The 23304-nt window shown below is 41.8% G+C and overlaps 1 protein-coding gene across 2 annotated transcripts in view; it reads right to left on the minus strand.

Annotated features, from left to right (window-relative positions):
* MAMLD1 (mastermind like domain containing 1) overlaps window positions 1-23304 on the minus strand; it is a 100712-nt gene that overhangs the window by 21328 nt on the left and 56080 nt on the right. For both annotated transcript variants that reach the window (XM_030575734.1, XM_030575733.1), the window contains exon 2: window positions 15420-17102. In XM_030575734.1, the coding sequence (XP_030431594.1) occupies window positions 15420-17102 (1683 nt within the window). The remainder of the gene's footprint in view (window positions 1-15419; window positions 17103-23304) is intronic.

The following is a 23304-nucleotide window of genomic DNA, read 5'->3' on the forward strand; positions in this document are numbered from 1 at the left end:
ACACTGCACACCATGCTGGTTCTGGAAGAGGAATCCCTCAAGGTCTCTCCAAGGTACTAATTCAGCGAGCACTTCACTGCACTGGAAATAATTTAGAGATTGTCTATACTACAGCATCCAGCACATGAGCTCTTGAGTAAAGAAAAGTCAGAGATGCCAAGATCCAGAGTAGAACTGGGCCACTTCACAGGACGAAGTCATAGGACCCGGGGGATGGATTCTCTCTTGGATGCAGTACTGATAATTACGCTGGAGTTGACAAATGCTCTGTTGCATCTTCCAGAGTCTTTCCTCTGGCATGTGTCAATTTGTTATTTTTTCCAATGAGCCAACTTCTGTGACATGAGCAATTTTGGCTTGGTCACCTCTAACCCTGACTCAGAGGATACTGTTAGAAGCCATGCGGCTTCTAGATGGATTTACAGAAGTGAAGGTGCCTGGATCAAAAAGAAAGGGGGGTTGCTACTCATCTCCTCTTTCTGAAGAAGCCACCATGACTGTCATAATTCTAAAGAAGAGTTGGTATCCAGCATCCAAGATCATTATAGAAGAACATCATATTAAAGTGAAGTTTTCCCTAAGGTGAATCTCAGTCCCAGTTTGTAAAGGTAGATCCCTGGAAGTCAGAGAAAGCAATGGGATAGAGAGAATGTGAGGCAAGCGGTGCCTGTCATTTCTGCCTGGGAAAGATCACAATCCCATCATCTTCAATGAAGCTTGGAGAATGTAAACGGTGCAAAAGTTAAACTAAATCATGGATATGTGAAATTTCCATTGCAGGCTCCCACCTCGAACATACACAATTCTGAGAATTAGGATTGAAGGCCAAGATTTTCAAAACTGACCAGTGATTTTAGGGGCCCAACTTGAGACCCTCTAACTGGGCCTATTTTCCAGAGGCCCGTTGTTCAGGACTTTCTGAAAGTGAAACCCCGTTAAAAGGTCTCTGTCAATGGCACCCAAAAATCACTGGTCACTTGGCCATTTGTAACAGCTAAAGGACAGTGAGGAAAGACTGGTCTCCAGCCACTCAGCAACAACAAAACACTGCAAAAACACCTCCTGCACCAAACACACACCAAAAAAAAAAAAATACAATGGAACTAAAATTACTGGGTTTTACTGAAGGGTTTGTTGTTTGTTTGTTTGTTGTTTAAAAGGCTTTACTTTCCTTCCCCTTTGCTGCTGCTCTTTACGGAATGGTATAAAAGTTGCTAAAAATTAGTCAGACAATTCAGATACTCCTTCCCAACTTGGCGAGGTTTCCGTTCTGCTAGCTAGAGTGATGGTGGGTGTGGGGGGTCAGATAGGAGGAGGGGGAAAGGACACAGGGGAGGAGGGAAGGGAAAAAATGAACAGCTGCAAACCAATTAAGCCTGACTCTCTGACTGCCTGCTTTGGATAGTGAGGCAATCTAATTCAGCCTGGTGCCTCTCTTCCTTCAGCCGTCTGGTGCCTGCCTGCCTGGGATTCAGGAAAGGGGATGTCTGCCTGCCCACTTCGTCTCGCAAGCCAAAGGGGCCCTTCCCAGCCACAGTTTCCAAAGGAAAAAGCTCTTGGCTGGAGGTGCCTCTTCTTTTCTGAGAAAAACATGCACTGGATGTAGTGGCAGCAGCTTTCTAGCCCTCTCCTGCTCTTCCTCAACAACTAAACCAAAGTGGAGTTTGAGTAAGAAGACAACTCGCCCGGCTCCTCTGCTCAGCACTTGCCTCACAGCACAATGAATCAATTAGCATCTGATCATTATGGTGGTAACCGTATCTTTCACCAGCAAGATTTCAGAGAGAGATAGAATATGATGTTTTCTGCTCATTTCCTTCCCGTCATCCCAGTCATGAACTGCTCTTAAAAATATGCGTTCGAGCCTGTAATGTATGGGAAACTGGTACACATGTTTGCAAAGACGAGTAGCTGTTGGTTTTCTGAGCAGTAAACGTGTGGAAGAACAGTGTTACAGGAGGGGATATAGTGTAATTGGGGTAGAAATGCACACAGAATTTACAGAAGGTCACTTAAGTTTTCATGCCTCTACTACTCTGAATTACTTTAATTCCTTCTTTTTTTGCTAAAGCTCTTAGGTTACACCATGGGAATGGAAAGGCTCCCTATATTTCCCTCAGAATCCAGATTTTCAGACCCAAAAGTCTGGTTTGGAAAGGGTTATTGTAGTGGTCATGATTTTAAAAATAGCTGCTCCCAGTTAGAAGGCAAAAAAAACAGCTTTGTGAGCAGGGTACAAACCAACTTTACCATTTAGTTACACTTTACAGTACTCTAGAAAGCAATTATGTAACTGTCCTTAAAATGTTTAATTAAGAGAGAGATAGGGGCAAGGATTTGTACTCGAGAGACAAGATCTTCTTTACAGTGGCATCTGGACATCATAATTCTTTCAGAAGCCCCTCGGTAGCCCTCAGTATTGTTCACACTTGTACGTAAACAAAACAAGAAGTCATGGAGAGAGTTAAATTACTGCCCATAGTGTAACAACGTTTCTTGCTTGAAGAGAGTCTATGCAGATTCTGGGAAGACTCCAACATGTTAAAACTGACACAGATTTATACGCTGTGGAAAGCTAGAATGGGTAAAGCAGGTACAATGTGGACTGCCCCTCTGACTTCATTTCACACAGGAACTCTAATTCAGGACACTTGCTCATTTTTAAATTAAAATCCCAGCCTGTCAGCGTGTATATCAGAAAAAAAAAAAAGCTCACATGCAGAGCTGGCTGTCTAAAGGATTTTCCCTGTTCCACCCTTCTGCAAACAATTTTGATGAAAACAAAATTCCAGTTTTTCTTTCAATAGTTGGGATTTTCCAGAAAAAAAACAAAAGTGGAAAATTTTCAGTTTAAAACAGATTTTTCCGGTTTTGGGGAAAAATTGACAACTTTCAATGAAAGCAGAAATTTCCCTTTAAAAAAAAAACCAACAAAAAAACACATGTACAGAAAATTGCTGACTGGCTCTACTGAAGTTTTTTCAGAATGCCAGTCAGTACATAATGATAACATCACTCTCTCTCTGCTCAGGCTAATCTGAAGTACTCTTAAACCATTAAATACACAATATTCTCCGATAACCGAGTGCCATTCACATTTCAGCAACCATAGGTCAGTTCAATGATATGTGAATCTCTGTTGAGGGCAGGGAATGTATCTATCTCTGTTGTCTGTGAAGCATCTAGCACACTTTTGGGAGCGGTTTAATCATAAAACAATTATCACATCAAGGGCCATACACCGCATTCCTTGTGCGCGCAGAACTCCCAGTGACATCAGTGGAAATTTGGGGTGCATGAGGAAGACAAGATCAGGCACCAAATTGCCAGGGACATTATGTATTTCACATATACACACACACACACACACACACACACACACACACACACACACACACTCTCTCTCTCTCTCTCTCTCTCTCTCTCTCTCTCTCTCTCTCTCTCTCTCTCTCTCTCTCTCTCTCTCTCTCTCTCTCTCTCTCTCTCTCTCTCTCTCTCTCTCTCTCTCTCTCGAAATCCAAAAGCACTTCATGGTACCAAGACCTGAGCTCAAAATAAAGGAGACATTAAAGTCAACTGCATCCTTTAACTAAGCCGTTATATGGTAAAGTAAGACTTTCACCAGAGACTTCAAGAGGTTTAAATTTTTTTTCCCTTACGTATTTTAAAATGATTTCTTCCGCATTTGTAGCATAGGTAATAATCCAGGTTTAGCTGAAGAAGATGGAAACATGGTGCTTACATAACACACACAAACTTAATTATTTGCTTCAGTTTCTCCTGAGCTTCTGGTCAGTTAGCAGGTTCTATACTGGAATAAATAATGAGATCTAAAGACAGACATAGGTAGTCAAACTGACACTGAAAATTCACAAGCGGATTGTGTAGCCTCACTAGTACCATGGCAGGACTTTGGTTCTACAGACCTAGAGAAATTCTGTTCTGAATCTCAGTCAAAGTAATCTGAATGGTTGGTCAGCCCATGGTTATTGCTTTGCCTTCAGTGCTGCTGCCCCCCCATGAGGACAGGGCTGGAAAGAGTACTATTGTCAACAAACTGAGGAGGAAAAATACAGCAGGAACAGCTTAATTCCAGATGTAAATGAGCTCAGTAGGGAATCTAAACAAGTCAAGTCAACTGCCAGAATCTGCCCTTTTCAACCTCATTCTGCTCCTTTGATCAGAACGAATTCTGAGCTATAGCGATTAATGGAGTAATAGAGGAAGTCATGGGACATCTCTTGGGAAAAGGGAGCAAAAAAAGTAACATCCTTGTTACGCAATTTTTCTGTTAAACACCACATTTCCCTGCAGAAAACTGAACGAAGCTATTTCAAAAAGGAACACATGCTGATTTAACAAAGAAAGGATCACCAAAAACAGACGTGTGAGATAAAACGAATAGTCATGGTAGGGGAAAATAACCTATCCAAATGTAAGTGCCTTGTAAATTAGAGAGCAAGAGCATATACTTAATATTGTGCTTGTCAACAGGAAATATTAGAATTCAACACATTCAGTATTTAAGGCGAGGCTTCAAAAAGTCCTCAGTCTTTAAGTACCAACTACAATGGATTTGTTTATGTTGGGGATATTAATGCTGTCCCCGATAGTATGTCCTTTCCAGAAATGGAAGAAAAGTATTAACATTAGGGGGCTGCAATTCCAAAAAGAGGCTTTTAAGAATTTCTTCTCATTTGCTGTTGTCACTGTTGTGGATGAAATGGCAGATGAGGGTCAGTTCCCCTCCCCCTGCACCTTCCAAGGGGCAGGTTTTCCCTCCTTTATGCCTGATTTTCCCTAAAACCCAACCCCCTATGGAATAAAAATGATCAGTGAAACAAATTACACTGTGAATGTGCTCAAAGTCACAGAAATGTAAAGAATAATTATTAAACTTGCATAAAAAAGGCTATTAAAAGCCAAGTCTGAACTGATGTGAAACACGACATTGAAGTTCTTACCATTAAAAAAAATCATTGGACGAATATGACATTTGCCAGTCATCACTCTGCTGCTATGCCACATCCCTTTTCTTTACAGGATCAAGGTCTAAAGCAGGGTTCGGCAACCTCTCAGAAGTGGTGTGCCGAGTCTTCATTTATTCACTCTGAGTTCAGGTTTTGTGTGCCCGTAACACATTTTAATGTTTTTAGAAGGTCTCTTTTTATAAGTCTATAATATATAACTAAACAATTGTTATATGTAAAGTAAATAAGGTTTTTAAAATGTTTAAGAAACTTCACTTAAAATTAAATTAAAATGCAGAGTCCCCCAGATCGGTAGCCAGGACCTGGGCAGTGTAAGTGCCACTGAAAATCAGCTCGCGTGCCGCCTTCAGCACTCGTGCCATAGGTTGCCTACCCGTGGTCGAAACTGACAAAAGGACAAAGACTTACACATGTGATTCACTTTACACATCTGCATAGCCCTGTAGAAGCCATGGGACTACTTCCAGTGTGTGAAGTTAAGCATGTTCTTAAGTCTCTACAGGATCACGACCTTCAATAGTGAAGTCTTCAGGCAGGGACCATCTCGTATACATTTGTACAAGTGAGGGGCTTCTGATCCTGACTCAGGCCTCTTAGGGAATACTACAATATAAACAATAAAAATAAATACCTAACATCTATCATCAGGCTTTTCTCTGTCTTTAGTGTCTCATTTTCATTCCTGGTAATCATTGGCATCAGAAATGTTAAAGCATGGCACTGGATTTTATAACTAATACTATCTATGCTAAAGAAATTCAACCCTCTTGGATGTCAAACAGTTAAATGGTAGGACAAGCCTAACTTTTTTTAAATGGCCAAGACAGCTTCTTAGAATGACACAGCAATATGGAAATATGTTCCCCCTGAATACAGCATAAAAAATTAAACTTCAGCATGTACATGTCCTAGAGTGATTAGCCTTCAAAGTCCTAAGAGGCTGCTACATTTTGATTGTGAATTTCTATCAATGATTAGTGTATGATACTTGAAATAGACCTAAGTACTTGAAGCAGAAATACTGCAAAGCCAAAAAGAACAGGCTGATTTGCTTCCTAAATGGGCAGAATTTTTGAAGACAGCTCATAATAGTGTTTCGCTTTCTCACATTAATGTTAACAGCTTTGAAGCAACTGCTCCTAATTTGTATTTAAGACCTTTTACCTTTTTCTCTAAGCCATTTTCATAGACCAGCATTTGTTCCAGGGGCGTATTTGCCACACAGAGCAGATCTGTAATGGCAGTTAATTTGCACCATTTTGCTTGCTCCTGTATTAATCAGAAAACTCTGAATCATCCCAGTGTTTCCAGATACACAGATGTACGAGAGAAACCAATGAAGCCCGTTCAGTTCTCTCCCCATTCAGAAGCAGAGACAATATCAGTTCCTGTTTACAGCCACTTGTCTGTTTTCCCCCACCCACACACTGAAATTTCTCCAAAATGCCCAGAGAAAAAGAGAAAGAAAGAAACTGAGTTCATTTTACCAGGAAAGTTATTTCTAGGCATTGCATCTGAAACAGAACAGGTTTGCACTTTTGTTGTTGTTGTTGTTGAGCACTTATTTTACCGAGGCTGAAAACTACCGAAGTGGCATAACGAGAAGGACCAAGTAGTTGACTGTATTTCCCCCACCCTCCAAACCTGCCTTCATATTTTAGTTACAGTACACAGTTTACCAACCCTCAAAATGATTTTTTTTCCTGTTTACGTGACATCAGCTTTTGATTCTTTCTTTAAATATTTTTGCCTTGTAAAATAGACACATAGCAGAGGGTGAGGTCTGAATAATCAATATGACCACAGAAATCATGTTTTCAAAATACTTTGGCAAAGGATTTTCAAAAGTGACTTATGATTTTGGGTGCCCAATGAGAGACACATTGAAGTTTTCTGACAGTCAGGCCCCTTTAGGGCGCCCCAAAAATCACTAGTCACTTTTGGAAATCCTTTGCCTGTTTTTTTTTTTTTTAATCTTCCTCAAATGTGGCAAGAATTGGAGGTTAGAGGTAGTGAAGTCAATGAGAGTTTTCAGTACGGGAGGAAAATAGGATCAGGCCCACATTAGGGTAATGGAAAATACTTTTTGGCATTCATGAGTACAACCCACACACACCTTTTTAATATGGGACTTACGGTTGTATGAACTTACAAGTGAAAACACAAGTAGCAGCCCTCGACCATCGGCTAAATCACTATTCGCGGTCTTCTTTTTATAAATGAGACACAGGCAGACTGTGCATTCAGATAACTTCACTGTGATGCCCTCTAGGCACCAACTAATGAGAAAGGATCCCTCTGTATTGCCATTTGAAACTCAAATGTTCAGAGTGTTTCAGTTCCTTCAAAGATAAGGGCCCAGTCAAGAAAAAGTTACAAACCTTTGTTAAGTTGTTTACAAATTAACTGGCTAACCAATAGGTCTCAAAATGGAATTGTAAAATGAGAAATCATTATCGAGCGGGCATGTTTCTAGTGAGAGCCAATACAGATCTGTTTCTGGCTCTACGCTAGTTAACATTTTTATCAATGACCCAGAAGAATAAAGTGTTAAAAAAAAAAAAGTTTGCAGATGACCAAAATTGTGAGAGAGTGGTAAATAATGAAGAGGACAGGTCATTGATACAGAATGGCCTGGATTACTTGGTACGCTGGATGCAAGGAAAAATATGTGTTTTAATACAGCTAAATGTAAATGTATACATCTAGGAACAATTCAGGTCATACTTAACTCTGGGAAGCTGGGACTTTGAAAAAGATTCGGGGGTCATGGTGGAAAAATCAGCTGAACATGAGTTCCCTGTGCGATTCCGCAGCCAAAAGAGCTAACGTGATCCTAGGATGCATAAACAGGGGAATCTTTCTTGAGTACAAGCAGAGATGTTATTTTACCTCTGTATTTGGCATTGGTGCAACTGCTGAAGGAATACTGTGTCCAGTTCTGCTGTCCACAATTCAAAAAGGGTGTTGAAAAATTGGAGAGGGTTCAAGGAAGAGCCTTAAGTATGATTAAAGGATTAGAAAACCTGCCTTGTAGTAATAGACTCAATCTATTTAAGTTAACAAGGAGAAGATTTAAGGGGTGACTAGATAGCAGTTTATAAGTACCTACATGGGGAACAAATATTCAAAAATGGGCTCTTCAATTTAGCAGAGAAAGGTATAAAAGATAATCCAAGGGCTGGAAGTAGAAGCTATACAAATTCATACCGGAAATAAGATGTACATTTTTATCAGCAAGGGCAATTAACCATTGGAACAATGTACAAGGTCGTGGTACATACTCCATCACGGGCAATTTTAAAATGAAGATTGGATGTTTTTCTTAAAGATCTGCTCTAGGAATTATGTTGGGGAAGTTCTGCAGAGCACAGGCCATCGGTCAGACTAGATCACCACAAGGTCCCTTCTGGCCTGGGAATCTATGAACCTATGAAAGGTTTCTATGGTCAGACGCTTTTTGTGCCAAAAAAAAAATCAAAAAGGCTTAAAAATGTTTTAAATGAAAATCTGTAGCTCCGGTCCAATCCTGTAATTGTACCTGCAAGTACTGCCGATTTACTTAATAGGGCTCATGGAAGGGAAAGTTACTCATCAAGGTTTACAGGATGGGCTCTTAGTCCAAGAGTCCTTTTGGCAAGAAATTAAAAAACCAACCAACCAAAACAAAAAAAACCCAACCCACCCATATGCACAGTCCATGGGCAAGATTCTCATACTGTCACTTGAGGTGCATCCCCACTGAATCCCCATTGGGGCTTCCTGGAGAGTACGGTATTACTACGTGTGATAAAGAGTGGCAGAATCTGGCTCCACTTAAAGCTAATGAGACACTCTTTAACATGATCATGTCACTTTCCTTATACATTTGAGAGAGGGTTCCCCCCCTCCCCTTCTACTTCTGTTAAACAAAGAGAAACAACAGTGGATTTGTTGTTTAAATCAACATGAAGGGACTGACTTAAAACCACAAAAGCAAGATTTATTTCAGTGCTAAGCAGAGAACTTTGCGTTATGTGCAATGTCCTCCGCTCACTATGCAAGTACTGTGGTATTGCTGAGGTCTATGAACATTTGTGGTACAAAGCTGTAGCACATTCCATGTGCTGCAATTCCTAGGTACAAGGCAGTTAATTAAAGACAGAGTGTTAGGGTAAAATTCCAGGCTTGTTTCTGAATTTCTTTCAATTACTGGCTTACGCTGCCCTCCTGAATATATGAAGCCCACAAACATGCTTTCTCTCTCCCCCCATCTCCAACAGCAATTTTAAAATACTATGTGTCTGAATGTGCACACATTTTACACATCATCATCTTGTCATGTGGGGAATGGCAAGAAAGATATTTTGCATAATATCCCCCTAACACCCCTCACTGTTCTTTACTATAAACCCTAGGATTCTTTTCTATTTCTACAGCTTGAGTGAACACACTCATTTATTTTTGTAGGGTTGCTCATTCCATAAGTGCCGAACGAACTGCGCTGCTGGCATGGACTTTTTCTGTATTGTTAAGGGGAACATAAATTTAAGAAGGTGAGAGCGTGATGGATCAAGGAAAGAGTTTCAGCTTTGATAGAGTTTCCTAGCAATTTTCAGAAAAAAATAATGGGGTGATAATTGGATGGGGGTGTAAAGTTAGTTTAGTTACTGGTCTTCCATGTATAGCAGGAGATGGTTTATTGGTAACTACTTTCCTGCATGGATTGTTCCTTTGAGTCTGATGCACTATGAAGAGTTTTTAAGATATCGTCAGATCCACAAACTGAAGAAGTTTAAAGATTTGACTACAAAGGCTCATTTTACAATCCAGAAAACTCTGGTACAAGAGGAGGGTGCCCACAATTTAAACACATAAAGGAAAATAATGATATAAAAAGAAATCAGTTTTGAATGAAAACTAGTCTTTGTAATTTAATTCCTAACTCTCGCATTTTGAATTCTTGTATTAACTGCAGGACCCCCTCAATGGACGTTAAGTGGCCAAGTCCACTACAGCTCTTCAAGAGTTTATCTCTGAGTTTCTAAAAAGTATTTAACATTTGCTTGGGGGATGGAGGGGGTGAGACCAATCTATAACCATTTCATGAAGGCTCCTTTGAGACTGCTGAAAGGAGGGAGGAAAAAAACACCCTACAAGTTTGAGAAAAACAGTTTCAATTGCACAAATAAATGTAAAAGCAGAAATGACCATTCAAGAAGATATTTTCACATCTGTGAGGAAAGTATGTGGCGAGGTCAAACTCCAGGCTTAGACTTATTGCTTTCTGTAATCCTGATTCATCACCAGCATCCTTTATTCACCATTCAAAAGCACTTAATTAGCTGAAGGGCTTGTTGCTTTGCCTTTAGAAGCTCTCCACACCCTCAGAGGCCTGGGCTCCGGCATTGTACTATCACTAGCAATACCCTTTGAAATCAAATCTGTTTTTCTTCTCCACGGTACTAGGAAAGAAGTAATTAAAAAAAAAAAACTTTTCTAAACCATCAAAACCAAACCAACCAATCAACCCACCCTCCTACCCCAAACAAAACCCAACTGGAACTTCTTTCAGAGTGGCACTGAAGAAACTAAATCTGATACTTTTTAAAAAATGTTCACAGAAGACACAGATGAAATCTGGCCAGCCGTTTTTGGTCTGATCAACCAAAGGTTTATTCATGCATGACTGGTTGGAGCTCTCTCTGCCAGAAATGTCTCCATGAAACATCTAAGCATTTAAAACAATGGGCCTTTTCCCCTGAAGTCACAACAAGATTTGGACGTACTTAGGTTCAAGGAGCCTGATTCTCCATTGCTTTTCAGAATGCTTATCCATTTACACCAGAGCAGCTACCCAGCCAAAATAGTAGCATTTTGCACCAACTATAGGCTGACTTTCCACTTGTGTAAATGACCACACATGGTGCAGGGCACCAGGAGACTCAGTCCAGGGTATTCAAATGTTTATGCCTATATAGATAAAAGGTAAATGAATAGAATGTGATGGAGAATATAACAGGGCACCTTTCACACCAAAGCACTGGGTCTGTGCACTCTCAGGACTGCGAATTTTTCTTCAGGTTTGTTTCTAAATGCAATAGCTTATGCTCAGAAACAAAACTTTAGCTCAAATGCACAAAGAAAAAATATCTTAAATAATCTAGCTGAGGGGTTTCCATTCTTCTGTGCTACCTATAATTTACGCTGCCAACTCAGACACCCTATTACTAGCTCTTCCCACAGCTAAATAAACACTGTCAAGCCCCTTTAGTGTTTTCTCACTCTTCATTTCAATCTGCTCTTCACGGTCTTACTCTTCTCCATGCACCACTCAATAGCAAGATGCAAGTCTGACCATTCATCCTATAAATAGAATTGTCTTCCCGCTGATTTTTGCTCCTCTCCATTCTTCCCTCCCATGGCTTTGGCAACAGAGCTGAAGCCAACATACCTTTTGTTGACTCCTCTCTGTACAGCTATCCCACATGTCAGCAGGAATGCACAGAGCTCTAGGAATAGCATGTTTGGCTGCTGCAGAGCTCAGGAATGTGCAATGTGTCACACCCAAATGGTGGTGATTTATTATTTATATCCTCTGCAAAACAATCAGCAAAATGCTATTTTGTTTTTGAGGTATTTACACAATCCAGATGCCATTCTCTTACCAGGTTCTACACAGTTTTACTATATGTCAAATTTGGGGCCTAGAGGACTGAAAGTGTCCCAACCTGCCCCTTGCAAAGCAACCTGAACATAGCCACTAACATTGCAGGCTCATTTGCCCTTCTGGGGACCTTCGTTTCCTCATTCAAGGACCTAGTTCTCTTCTCACACTAATAGGAATCAAGAGTAATTCCACTGAAGGCCATATTACATCAGAGGAGAATCATGCACTACATTTTTGACATGCAAGAACACAGATCTGCAAGTGCAAACTGCACTGCATGCAAATCAGAGCGATGCACAGCTATTCAGTCTATCTGGGCAAATGCAGTTTGGGCTCTGCTTTCCAACCTGCCGCGTGTCCAAAACCTGACACACCTTTTGGACCACTAAATCTCCTAAGTGTGGAAAAAAGTGCATGATATTTTTGGAGAACACTTTTGACAATTTGGCCTTTCATATTCTTCCCTGTAGTGTGAATTTATGAATCCAAATTGATGTGCGTAATTTCACTCTGCACGGACCTATACTACATGAGCAAAATGAAAACTTGAATATAATCTACATGAGCAATGCTAGCAGTACCAGGCTTTCCAATGTCACACAATGCAAACTGTCAGTGACTAAATCAATATCTGTCAATGCTCAACAATGAAGACACAGCACTTCAGATGAGAGAAGATTAGACATTATCAGATTTACCAATTGTCCAGGCACTATGTGATTTTGAAAACAGTCTGACTAAGCCACATGATATATTTTATCTCTGAAGTACAAAAACACATATAGCTGCGAGACACCAGTAGGTTGCTCCAGCTTGTGGAATGCACAGTCTTCTCTTTAATGTGTTACGACAACAACAATGCAGCTCACACTTGGGAGTCTGTGTCACAGCAGCTGCTCCGTTTCCCATGCTGCTCTGCCTGCTGCAAAGATCAAGTTTCATGCTTTATTGTTCTTCCTCCAACTGGCCACCATCTATTCTCTCCTCCTCCTTCTGTACAAAGCCGCACCTCTTGCTCAAAAGAAGAAAGCTCTATGTCTTCTCTTTACAAGTTTTAGTCACATATACAAACACACGCATGCACAGAGTATGGGGATGATTTCAAACCACCAAACAACATTCCAGGGCACTATGATAATTTCCTCTTAATATATTTCTCCATATTGTTCTCCATCAACAGTTACTACTTTTAAAAATGGAGAAGCTATTCGCCTCCCCCCCGCAATCTTTTACTTGTTGTCCTTTAATGCCACGGTCAATCTCTGTTTGAATAGTTCTATTCGTTACTGGCTGTGATGGAGAAGTGGTGGTAATAAAATATAAAGGGCCCAATTCTGCTCTCAGCTACATCGGTGTACTGGAATAACTCCAATGAAATCCACTGAGTTACACAGGCATAAACCTGGTGTGAAATCGGGATCGCAAATAAAATCTCAACATTAATGCTTTTGACCCAACTGAAAAAATAATTGTATACAAAACTGCAAAAGTTAAGTACTAATATTCAAAGAAATGTAAGTATACTGGAATTTTGATGCTTCATGTGCCTAGAATATTCTCTCTCTATGGTATTTTTTTTCTTTTTATAATTTTGCATACCGAGGCCACTTTTTTCATTAAAAATTGTCAAAGTTATTAAAACTCAGGGCAAATATCCCATCTTCAGCACTCACCATTGATCACAGGCAGCTTAACAAGCTGTTAAACATGGAGAACCAGTGTAGTTTAGATTATAATTAATGTAATAAGTCTTTCCTTATAAAATCAGTGAGGCACTGTGAGCTTCCCTACCTGACGTGGACATGTGAAACAATCATCACCTGTAATCACTGTCCTTGAACTTTACTGATAGCCCCCAAATTATACACTCTCGCTCACTTGCTGTAGGCAGGCAGAGGCTAGAAATGCGGCACGGGCCGAGCATGAAGAATGATGCATGAAGGGGAGCCACTGACCAATTAAACAGAATCTCCAAAGGGAATCTTTTCCAGTTTTTCTTAGCTAAAGGGATAAATCAGTGATGTCAGAGCTCAAAAGGTGTGTGACAGAATGCAAAGCAGGGAAAATTGGGGCACCGGGGTCCTCAGGTGCAGGGGAAAAAACACTCTTAGCCCATGATACAGCAAATAACTTCACTGTATGCTTAACTTTAAGAGGACAACTAGTCCCACTGAAGACAATGGAATTTAGACGTGGGGTGAGCAGACAGCAAATGTGAAAAACTGGGACGGGGGTGGGGGGGGGGGTAATAGGCGCCTACATAAAACAAAGCCCCAAATAACGTGACTGCCCCTATAAAACTGGGACATCTGGTCACCCTACTCACATGCTTAAATTATGCATGTGCCTAAGTGCTTTGCTGGATCAGGGCCTTACATCTGTAGCCTGTTTTTTTCTGTTTTAACACCTAATCCACCGTGAAGTGCCCAGTGGTATATGATATATATGTTTGGATAAGTGAGTTTCAGCCCTTCCGACCAGCCTGTTTGAAGCAGATGCATCATAATAAGGGGCTATCAAGAGCACACTTATTTGGAAAAGGGTGAGTCAGTCCTGAAATGGCCGCTGTAGAAAGAAGCTACGTTTAGTTACCATTAAGAAGCTGACATTTACCAACAGCTACCTTATTTCTTATTCTTAGTACAGGAAAAGGCTGTGGTATCTAAGATACTATAGTGTGGGAACTGCTGGCACACGCTGGACGTTTGAAAGCTGACCGTGGTACAGTGAAAAACAACAAAACCCTCAATTTCGTCTGTCATTCCTCAGCTAAATTCAACAGCACCTCAGAGACCATCCTCCGCTCCTCTGAGTGCAGGCCAGTGATAAGTGATTAGACTCCACGCCAGTTGGTGTCTGGTCAGAGTCCACTGTGCTCAATAAACGCAGCTCGGCAGATTCTACTGCCAGGGTTTTGCTTCTGGTTAGCAACATATTAATTGTGGCTGTGAAGTTGCATTTTTATTTTCACCACTTTGTTTCCCTTGTTCCTGTGCCCACAGAACAAACCCCATTCCTTTAGCTCTCCCTTTGTCAAAGGTCCTTGGTCACAACGAACATCTCTCAGGTCAGCTAGGATATGGACAGACATCACTCAGTGCCTCTCCCAGCAAGGGTTACTCAAGAGAAACGAATGGCGTTTCTAACCCCTGACAGCTGCGGTTCTTTGTCCACGCAACACATAGTCCAGATCTACCTAGGGAAGGGTAGGCGCTCACCAAAAGGTAGTCATTTTTTGGTGAGTTTTGTAACAGGTATTTCAAATCTGTCTCCTGGCTACTCAAGTACTGCATTGTTAAACGTACAAGGGCCACATTCTGGCGTCACTTTCCATCCAACCTGAGCCTACCTGGCTTCAGAGGTGTAATTTGGGGTGTAATTTGGTTCAGAGTATGAAAAATTATTTTAACAGAGAGTGACAGATGTTGGTAAATCCATCATGTGAATATCGTCACGGCTACCAAAATAAGCTAACTAGAAGAGCAAAATTATTCCCTTAAAAAGTAATGTAAATGGTTTGAGATATTTGTTGTACAATAGTGTGAAACTATCCACTCAGCTAGGGGAAACAGCTAGGATGTGTATGATGGAATGACATAGTGAAGAAATAAATACAATTACTCCCAAGCACCCCAGAATGTTGTTACCATTATGTCTATGCACATATCCAAAGGGCTCGGTGATGCTATATTTGAAGCAGAGAGGTAGGGGAGGAAAACCTCAACAAAAACATCAGTGTTTTAATGTAACCCGTTTAATACAGAATAAAATGTTCTAACCTGTCTGGGTTGAGATGGCAAAGCAGCAGGTTGCATGTGTCTCTGCATCCGAGGTGGTTGCATCAGTTGTCGAAGATGTTGCTCGATGAACGGAGTATTATTAGCCTGTGGAGACTGTTGTGTGGCTGGAGCTTGCTGCTGTTGCTGGAGATAGTGAATGAGGGATTGCTGCCCTGGATTGGCAGTCATGGGTGACATCTTTGGAGTAGCTGACTCCGATGCAAAATGAGACAGTGGTTTGGTGTTATTGAAAGAAAACTGGTCTTGGGTAACAGGATTCTCATTCTGCAAGCCATTAGATGGTGGTTGCATAATTATGTTCATGTTTTTGGACTGGTTTGTAGTCATCAATTTAAAAAGAGAGCTTTGCATACTGGTGGGATTGCTGGTGGGAGTGATGTTAGGAATTAACGTATTTTGAGGACTAAATGGCTGCTGGTGCAGAGCTGGGCTTGACAGTTTTTCTGGCCTGTACGTTGGGGAGGGTCCAGTATTTGTGGAGGCCATGCTGGGAACCAGATTGTTCTGTGGACTTTTAATATTATTGGCCGGGAGGCTGGTTGAAGTCATATTGGATAGCATGGAATTCTGGGGGCTGAAAGGCTGCTGGTTAAGCGCTGGACTGGAAAGTTTCTCTGACCCATATGGTGGAGAGGGCCCGCTGGACGGGTTGTTACTGGAAGCCATGCTTGAAAGCAGAGTGTTTTGAGGACTTTGAATATTGTTTCCTGGTAAACTATTAGAAGTCATGCCAGACACCATGACATTTTGAGGGCTGAAAGGTTGATGGAGGGGGGATGATCCCGGCCTATAAGGCGGAGAAAGACCTGGAGTGGACATGGTTGGCCAGTTGGGAGCCTGTACTTGCTTATTAGTAGTAGACACTTGTTTGCTTGCTGCTAGCTGCTTTAGTTGCTGTGCATGCCAGTTAGATGTAGGCATGTTGGGCAAGGGTACTGGCAGAATAGACTGTGCCTGATTCTTATTCTGTGCTCCCGAAGAGATGGGTGATGCAACAGCTTTGTTTGGGGGAGGAACTGGATAGTTAGCCCCAACAGATGGAGGCCTCATTTGGGGTGATCCTCCACTTGTAGGATTGCAACCTGGAGAAAAATCTTTGTTCGCAATGTGGTTCTCCAAGTGAGATGTCTGGGGAGAGGACTTTGGCGTGGTGCTTATGCTTGACTGTGGGTGACTCAGACCAAGCGGCTCTTCAGCCTTGCTTCCCAAGATCTTCTCAAGATCCAGCTCATTAGGAGAAGGATCAGGCATTTTTGTCAGCTCTTCTAACAGATCTTGCAGCTCCTGGTCCACAGACTGCATATTGTTTCCTTTCTCGTCATAATGAACAACATTATTCTGTCCACCTATCGTCCCTTTCTGTCCTATTTCTGTGTTGGGTGGTATCGAAAATGGAGAACCAATGCCACTGCCATTCATATGATTGTTTTCAAGTAGCGCTGAATGACCAGCTACTCCCATGGAAGAAGTGCTGTGATTGGTGGAGAATGGAGAGTTCTGCATATCTGGACAAGACACACTGGGATTGGTCTCTTGGCCCATAGATAGAGTTACATCATCAAGACAAAGTCTCTTATTGTCGTTTGGGAAAATGACATCAGGCATGCCACTGGAAGCAGGGGAGCTGTCATCTTCCAGTTTTCTCTTAATGGATCCCTGTAACTGCAAGAAAAGGACATGTTATTGGCCTTAGACCACATTCTAAAGTTGCAAGGTGAAATACTGAGACAGACCTATTGGGACAAAGTCCGCCAGGATTTAAGTGGACATAACTGTATGGAAGTTAACAGACAAATGCTAAATTTGACATGTTAGTCTTAAACCGGATGTTAAAACTGTAATACATTGTCTGTTTTATGAATAGCACAATTTAAAAAAATACTTTCTGGTATCATTTCAGTGAAGACATTATGCTCCCTGCATAACACAGATGCCAACATTTTTATGGAAACTATTTTTTTTTGTCTAAACAATGGTAGAGTTGAATAGAATCCTGGATTAAAGTTGGTGCCCCACTGCCAACAATGGGTATTAAGTTCAGACCTGAGACAGCTAAATTATTTTACATTCTTTAAAGACGGGGTATATGAAATAATCAGCATACTTTCTAAAGAAAGCAAAACAACCCTCAAATATCTAAACAAATTTTAATCTTTCAAGCTCCCCAGCCACAGATGTTTCAGACTTCAAACACCAAACAGCAGCAAAAATCTTCATTTCTGTTTCTTCTAAATCCACACTAGCCTCAGCTTTGCTTATATGAAGGACTGCCGCTCCTTCACAAAACCTACAGGGTTTGTAAAGCACAAAAAGACACATGAAAAACTCGATGCTCACTAAATGCTGAATTAAAAATCCAGTAATCTTGACAAATATGATCACACTTCCTACTTTATGTAAAGAAAGTGAAGCTGAAAACAATGGCTCTTTAATGCTCCATTGACACGACATGTCAGTCTTTTCTAAATGTAATTATCTGCGGTCCTCACTTTAATAACCAGGGCCTGTGGGTCATAAGATTAAGCAGTCATTAACACTGCTACTTCAATTTAAAGGCGTTACAGTTATGTTATTTATCAAGAGAGAGAGATTGCAGGCAAATAATAAAAATCCCTCGTTTCCTCTGAAACCATTTTAGGATGATACAAAAATTGCAAGCCTTTCCCAGGCCTGGTCTACACATTAATGTATGTTGACACTGTGCTGCAGTGTGGACTACAGGATTGGGCACTGCAGAGCACACCAAAGTGTTGCAATCTAACTGCCCCGCATGGCTGCTGCTTGTACAAGCTAAAAGGCAGTTAGTTGGCATCAGTGTCGACCACACAGGGCAGTGAGATCGCAACACTCTGGGCGGGTGGGAACTGACGAGTGCATCATTCCACAATGCAGCACGCTTTGTGGCCTAGCTATGCTGGGGGGGGAAATAAATAAATACATAAATAAAATAAAAATCAAATCACTAACCAATGTAGCTATGCCAGCAAAAGCCCTACGGTAGACACAGTTATACCAGGCAAAGAGTCCTCTTGCCTCGATAGTTTATTTTTTGGGGGGAACTGGTATAAGCTACGCTGGCAAAAGAACTTCCATGTATCAGCTATGTCGCTGCTAGGAGGGTTTGCTAGTAGAGCGATTTGCAGGCCCTTTCTGGTGCAGACAAGGACATAGAAGCATGCAGTGGTGTTATAAGCATGCAGTGGTGTTATAAGCAAATTTAACTATACGGTTTCTACAGATCTATTATTCAGTTGGTAACGCATGTGCAGGGCACTCAGACAGAAATAAAACAAACCTTTCAAAACAGGCATCTCTTCTTCTGAGTGGGATCTAAAACAATCAGGTCTTCTCAATCATTCATGGTTATTAAAGCAACCTCATAGCACTTTTGCAAGAATATAAAGCATTAACCCCAGTGTCATGACCAAACTGCACCCAGGTTTATCAACAAAAACTCCCACTCTAGTTTACTTTACTGTAAGGTATTATTTGTATTATGGTGGCACCTAAAGGCCCCAGCCAAGATCGAACCCCATTATGGTGGGCACTGAACCTCCATCTAGTAAAACACAATCACTCTCCAAAGAGCTTAAAATCCGAAAGGACAAACAAAAGTAAATATTCTCTTCCCCACTGGTGAACATGCCTGCATGGCAGCAGGAGACAAATATTCCCCATTATGTAATATTAATAGACAATTGTAGATAGTCATCCACTGCAGCATTCCATGGCCCCTTTCAGAAGCATGGCCCCAGCTAAACAGTTGGTCCTGCTTCCTGAGAATTATATTTTCTCTCCTTAGTAGCCAAGGAGAGGCTACTTTGAAATGACGCTTGTAAGCATATCCCCAGTTTTAACCTCAGCATTGAGCCCTAACATAGAGAAGCAACAGACAACGGTCAGGTGTCCCTGAAGAATCTCTTAGGCCTGGTCTATACTGGGGTGAGGTGGGGAGGAGATCGACCTAAGATATGCAATTTCAGCTACGAGAATAGCGTCACTGAAGTCGACGTATCTTAGGTCGACTTACCTTGCGTTCTCATGGTGTGGGGTCGACTGCCGCCGCTCCCCCATCGACTCTGCTTCCGCCTCTTGCCACAGTGGAGTACAGAAGTCAATGGCAGAGCGATCGGGGATTGAACACTACCCGCTTTGCATTGGCTGCCTTTTTCTGTCAGGGAGGACCTAGAGGATAGGTTTTGTGCAACTCCACATCTGCTCCCAGGGGATTGCTCATGCTGGGTTCCACAGATTTTATTTTGTCAACTCTCCATTTCAATGGATGGGGAGGACGGTGCTTGTTAATGGGACCTGTAGTATCATTCATCTGTGAACAAGGCTTATGATTATCATCAAATCTAGACGGTGCAATACCTCCACTTTCTCACTGTGCAGCTCAGAGAGATTTGGAGGAACGTGAGATGGCAAAGGATCAATCTGGTGGTGATGCTCCAGGGTTTGAGGATAGAGGGGAATATTAGCGAGTATGGTAGGGGTAGTTCTTGTCCATGTTTTGGATGGAGTTGGTCTACTCGTTGCTTACAAAAGCAACATTTGGGGCCTAGGGCCAAGAAAGCCTTTTTCATTCTCTCAGATATAGGCCTTATTACAGTGATCCATGACTTTGTGACCTCCCAACTGCATTACTTCAATGGGCTCTACATTGGCTGCACCTGAAAAGCACGTGGAAGTCAGAGTTGGTGCAGAATGCGGGTGACTGCTTGTTGAATGTGTTAATTAAAAGGAACATACACCAGTTCTTTGACAACTGTACTAGATTCCTGTTGTCTTCTGGCTTTGGTCTCTAGAAACCTATGAAGTTTGATTCCTGACTGTGAGAAAGACAATTGCTCTCCTTGCCACACCCAGTGATAGCTAAAGCACTTTAAAGTGTGTAGATGTAAGCATCTGGGGGTTTCTGGCAGAGCAAGCTTGGTGAAGGATTATAGATTGTCATTTGCTTATTCCACTAACCTGACACAGCCTAAGTTTGGTGATCACTAGAAAACGGCACAAGTCCTCGGTCTGATGATGGATGGGCTGCCGGGTGGGAGATTGACCGTTTGTTTTTTGTTTATTTGAAGTGCCCCTTTTCTTACTCTGATAAAAATGGGCTGACGTGGTATGTTTGAATCGACGTTGCCATGCTCTCTGAGACATGCCAGTAAGGCACAGCTGTGTAAATCTAAACACACACATTTAGAGAACTTTCCATTAGTTCCTTCCCATTTCCAAAATAAACACATTGTGATCCCAAGCAGCACCCCCGGAAACCTTGGGTAGGAAAACTGAGGGGGTGCCTCCCATACATGGCCAACTGCATGTCTGTCCTGACTCTTGAGTTTACTGCTTTCAGAACACTTAGAAAAGCTGCTTAACTGTTGCACTGGGGAGCAAGTGTGAAGAGAACAGGAAAACCCCATTACCACCTTGAATTACTAGAAACAGGCCTCCACAGACTAAGGCCAGAATTTTCGGAAGGGCTCAGCATCCACAGGGGATTTTTAAAACCTTCCAGCTCGCTGGGCGCCGAACTCTTGTGGCAAATCCAGCCATAAGTGTCCAAATGGGATTTGCTGGGTGCAGAGTTTGGTTGACAAGTAAGACCTTGTATAGATTCCTAAATCAGAGCTAAGGTCATTTTAAAATCCACCCCTAACTGAGTATTGACCCCTTGCAAATCTGTCTCTAAGTCTCAAGGTACCCAGTAGCACTTGAGCTTTTAAAATTGCTTTTTAGTATAATAAAATGTCTACAAGGTTTTTTTTAATATGTAAAAGATATTGCCATTTCACTTTCATGGTGAGTATTTGCAGCTAGTGCCCATAAAACTCACAGGGCCAAATTCACCACTGGTGGAAGTGGGTGTAAATCCAATGAATTCAGTAGGGTTGTATTTGCTTCTGACAAGTCTGAATACTGCCCCATATCTGCAAGGTTAAAATACCACCTTTGAAACACCCCAAGCAAATAAAAGATGGCAATAATATACTGGAGACTTCTTTATTCGTTATCAGCTAGGTGTGGAAATCACTCATTGGATTTGATATTATATTATATAAAGGTATGCTTAAGTATTCCATGCTCAAGCACACGATTCATTACTCATTTACAGTACACGCTATGCCACCTTGGTATCTCTGCTATGAGCCTGCTAGATTTTTCTCCCCAACTCCCTAAATCCCATTTGAATGCTTTCACTGGGAAATACGGTGCATTAACATGCCACTGTGGCAGTTCTGATAAGTACAGGGGAGAGAAATTCAGCTTCACATTACAGAGACACTTGCTAGTTTAGCTAATCTGATTGCAGTGGCAGCAGATCATCATGGCGTGCTAGGACGTCCATATCCAGGAGCCTCTGGGTGAACCAATTCAATCAGCTGCTCATTGCAGGCCCTTATCAATCAAGTTATTATGGGGCATCTCCAGACCAAGACTTGGCAGTGGTGTATACATGTCCTCCTCAGACAATTTCTTCACTAGCTTTCCTGCCAGCTTCCCTTGCCTGGCACTGGCTCCTCCTAGGGGAAAGGGTTGCTTTACTACAGCTCTCTCCCCGTTTCCTTTGGGATAGTTCTGAGATCACTTTTCGTAATCTGGCAACAAATAAATGAGAATAGCAATCAAAAGGTGTTCTGCCCCATTCTGTGCTGGCTATTATGCAGGAAAGCTCTATTTGGCAATGAATGCATGTGTATACATAACTGTGCTGACTGACTACTGTACATGGCTAATTCTGTAAAAGCTTCATTCACACACACAAACAAGGACTAAACAGACAAGCAACCAATGTGCTCTCATGTGATCTTGTGAAAATTCATTAAAATGCATTCGAGCGCACATGATAGCCTCTTAAGAAATATTTGGGAAACAAAGGCAGCCCTTCTGATTTTTGCCACATTAAACTATGAAGTCTCCATTATCTCTGGTCTGCTTTTAAAAACGAGACTATGACATTGTCCCAGTTTTACTTTTATCTCAGAATGAGAAGGCTGCATTTCTGGGAAAGGCCGAAGCTACAAACACGTAGCACTGCTAGCTCATAACGGTAGCATAACAAGAATAAATAATAATTGTTTACACTACTCCTTCCAAGTAAGTTTTACAGCTGCGGTTATAAATATCTAATCTGTCACATACAACCTGTGAGTAGAGAAACAGTTCTCTGCCTATGCTTGTGCAGTCTCAGTGGGGCAAGGAATGAAGGGCAGATTCAGTGAGACACAGCCAGACTTCCCCTGCACCAGCCCAAGATCAGGCCACCTATGTTATACCAACTGAGGGCTACACTGGCCTGTTATCAGGAGCCCAGTGGGCTACACCCAGTTTAAATCAATATGGGGCAGATTGAAGCTGTGGATAGAGAGGCCGCTCACACCAAGGTGGAGCATCACCATAGTGGGATCCACAGTCTCTTTACACCACACTCACATATATCTAGGGTTGCCAACCCTCCAGGATTGTCCTGAAGTCTCCAAGAATGAAAGAGTAATCTTTAATTAAGTATTAGGTCATGTGAGGAAACCTCCAGGAATATGTCCGACCAGAGTTGGCAACCTTACATAGATCATTATTATTTTGATTACGGCAATTCCCACCCTGTGCCAGGCGCTTTCCAAACACTCAGAAGAAGACAGGGCCCCTGCCTGAAGAGCTTAGTCTAAAGCAGAGAGAGCTGCAGGGTGCAAGTGGTAAAGGCTGAAGCAGAGCAATCAGATTGAGAAGCGAGACAGGTAGCATGATTCCATTTGTTAAAACACCTAATTGAATAAGCCTCCTTGCCTGTCTGCCTAGTAACTCAGCTTCATTTCTTTCTTAAAAACAGGAGCTATCCATGTAAGCCAACCTCCCCCTCCCATAC

This window comes from Gopherus evgoodei, chromosome 9 (genome assembly GCF_007399415.2).
Source record: "Gopherus evgoodei ecotype Sinaloan lineage chromosome 9, rGopEvg1_v1.p, whole genome shotgun sequence".
NCBI classification, from domain to species: Eukaryota; Metazoa; Chordata; order Testudines; family Testudinidae; genus Gopherus; species Gopherus evgoodei.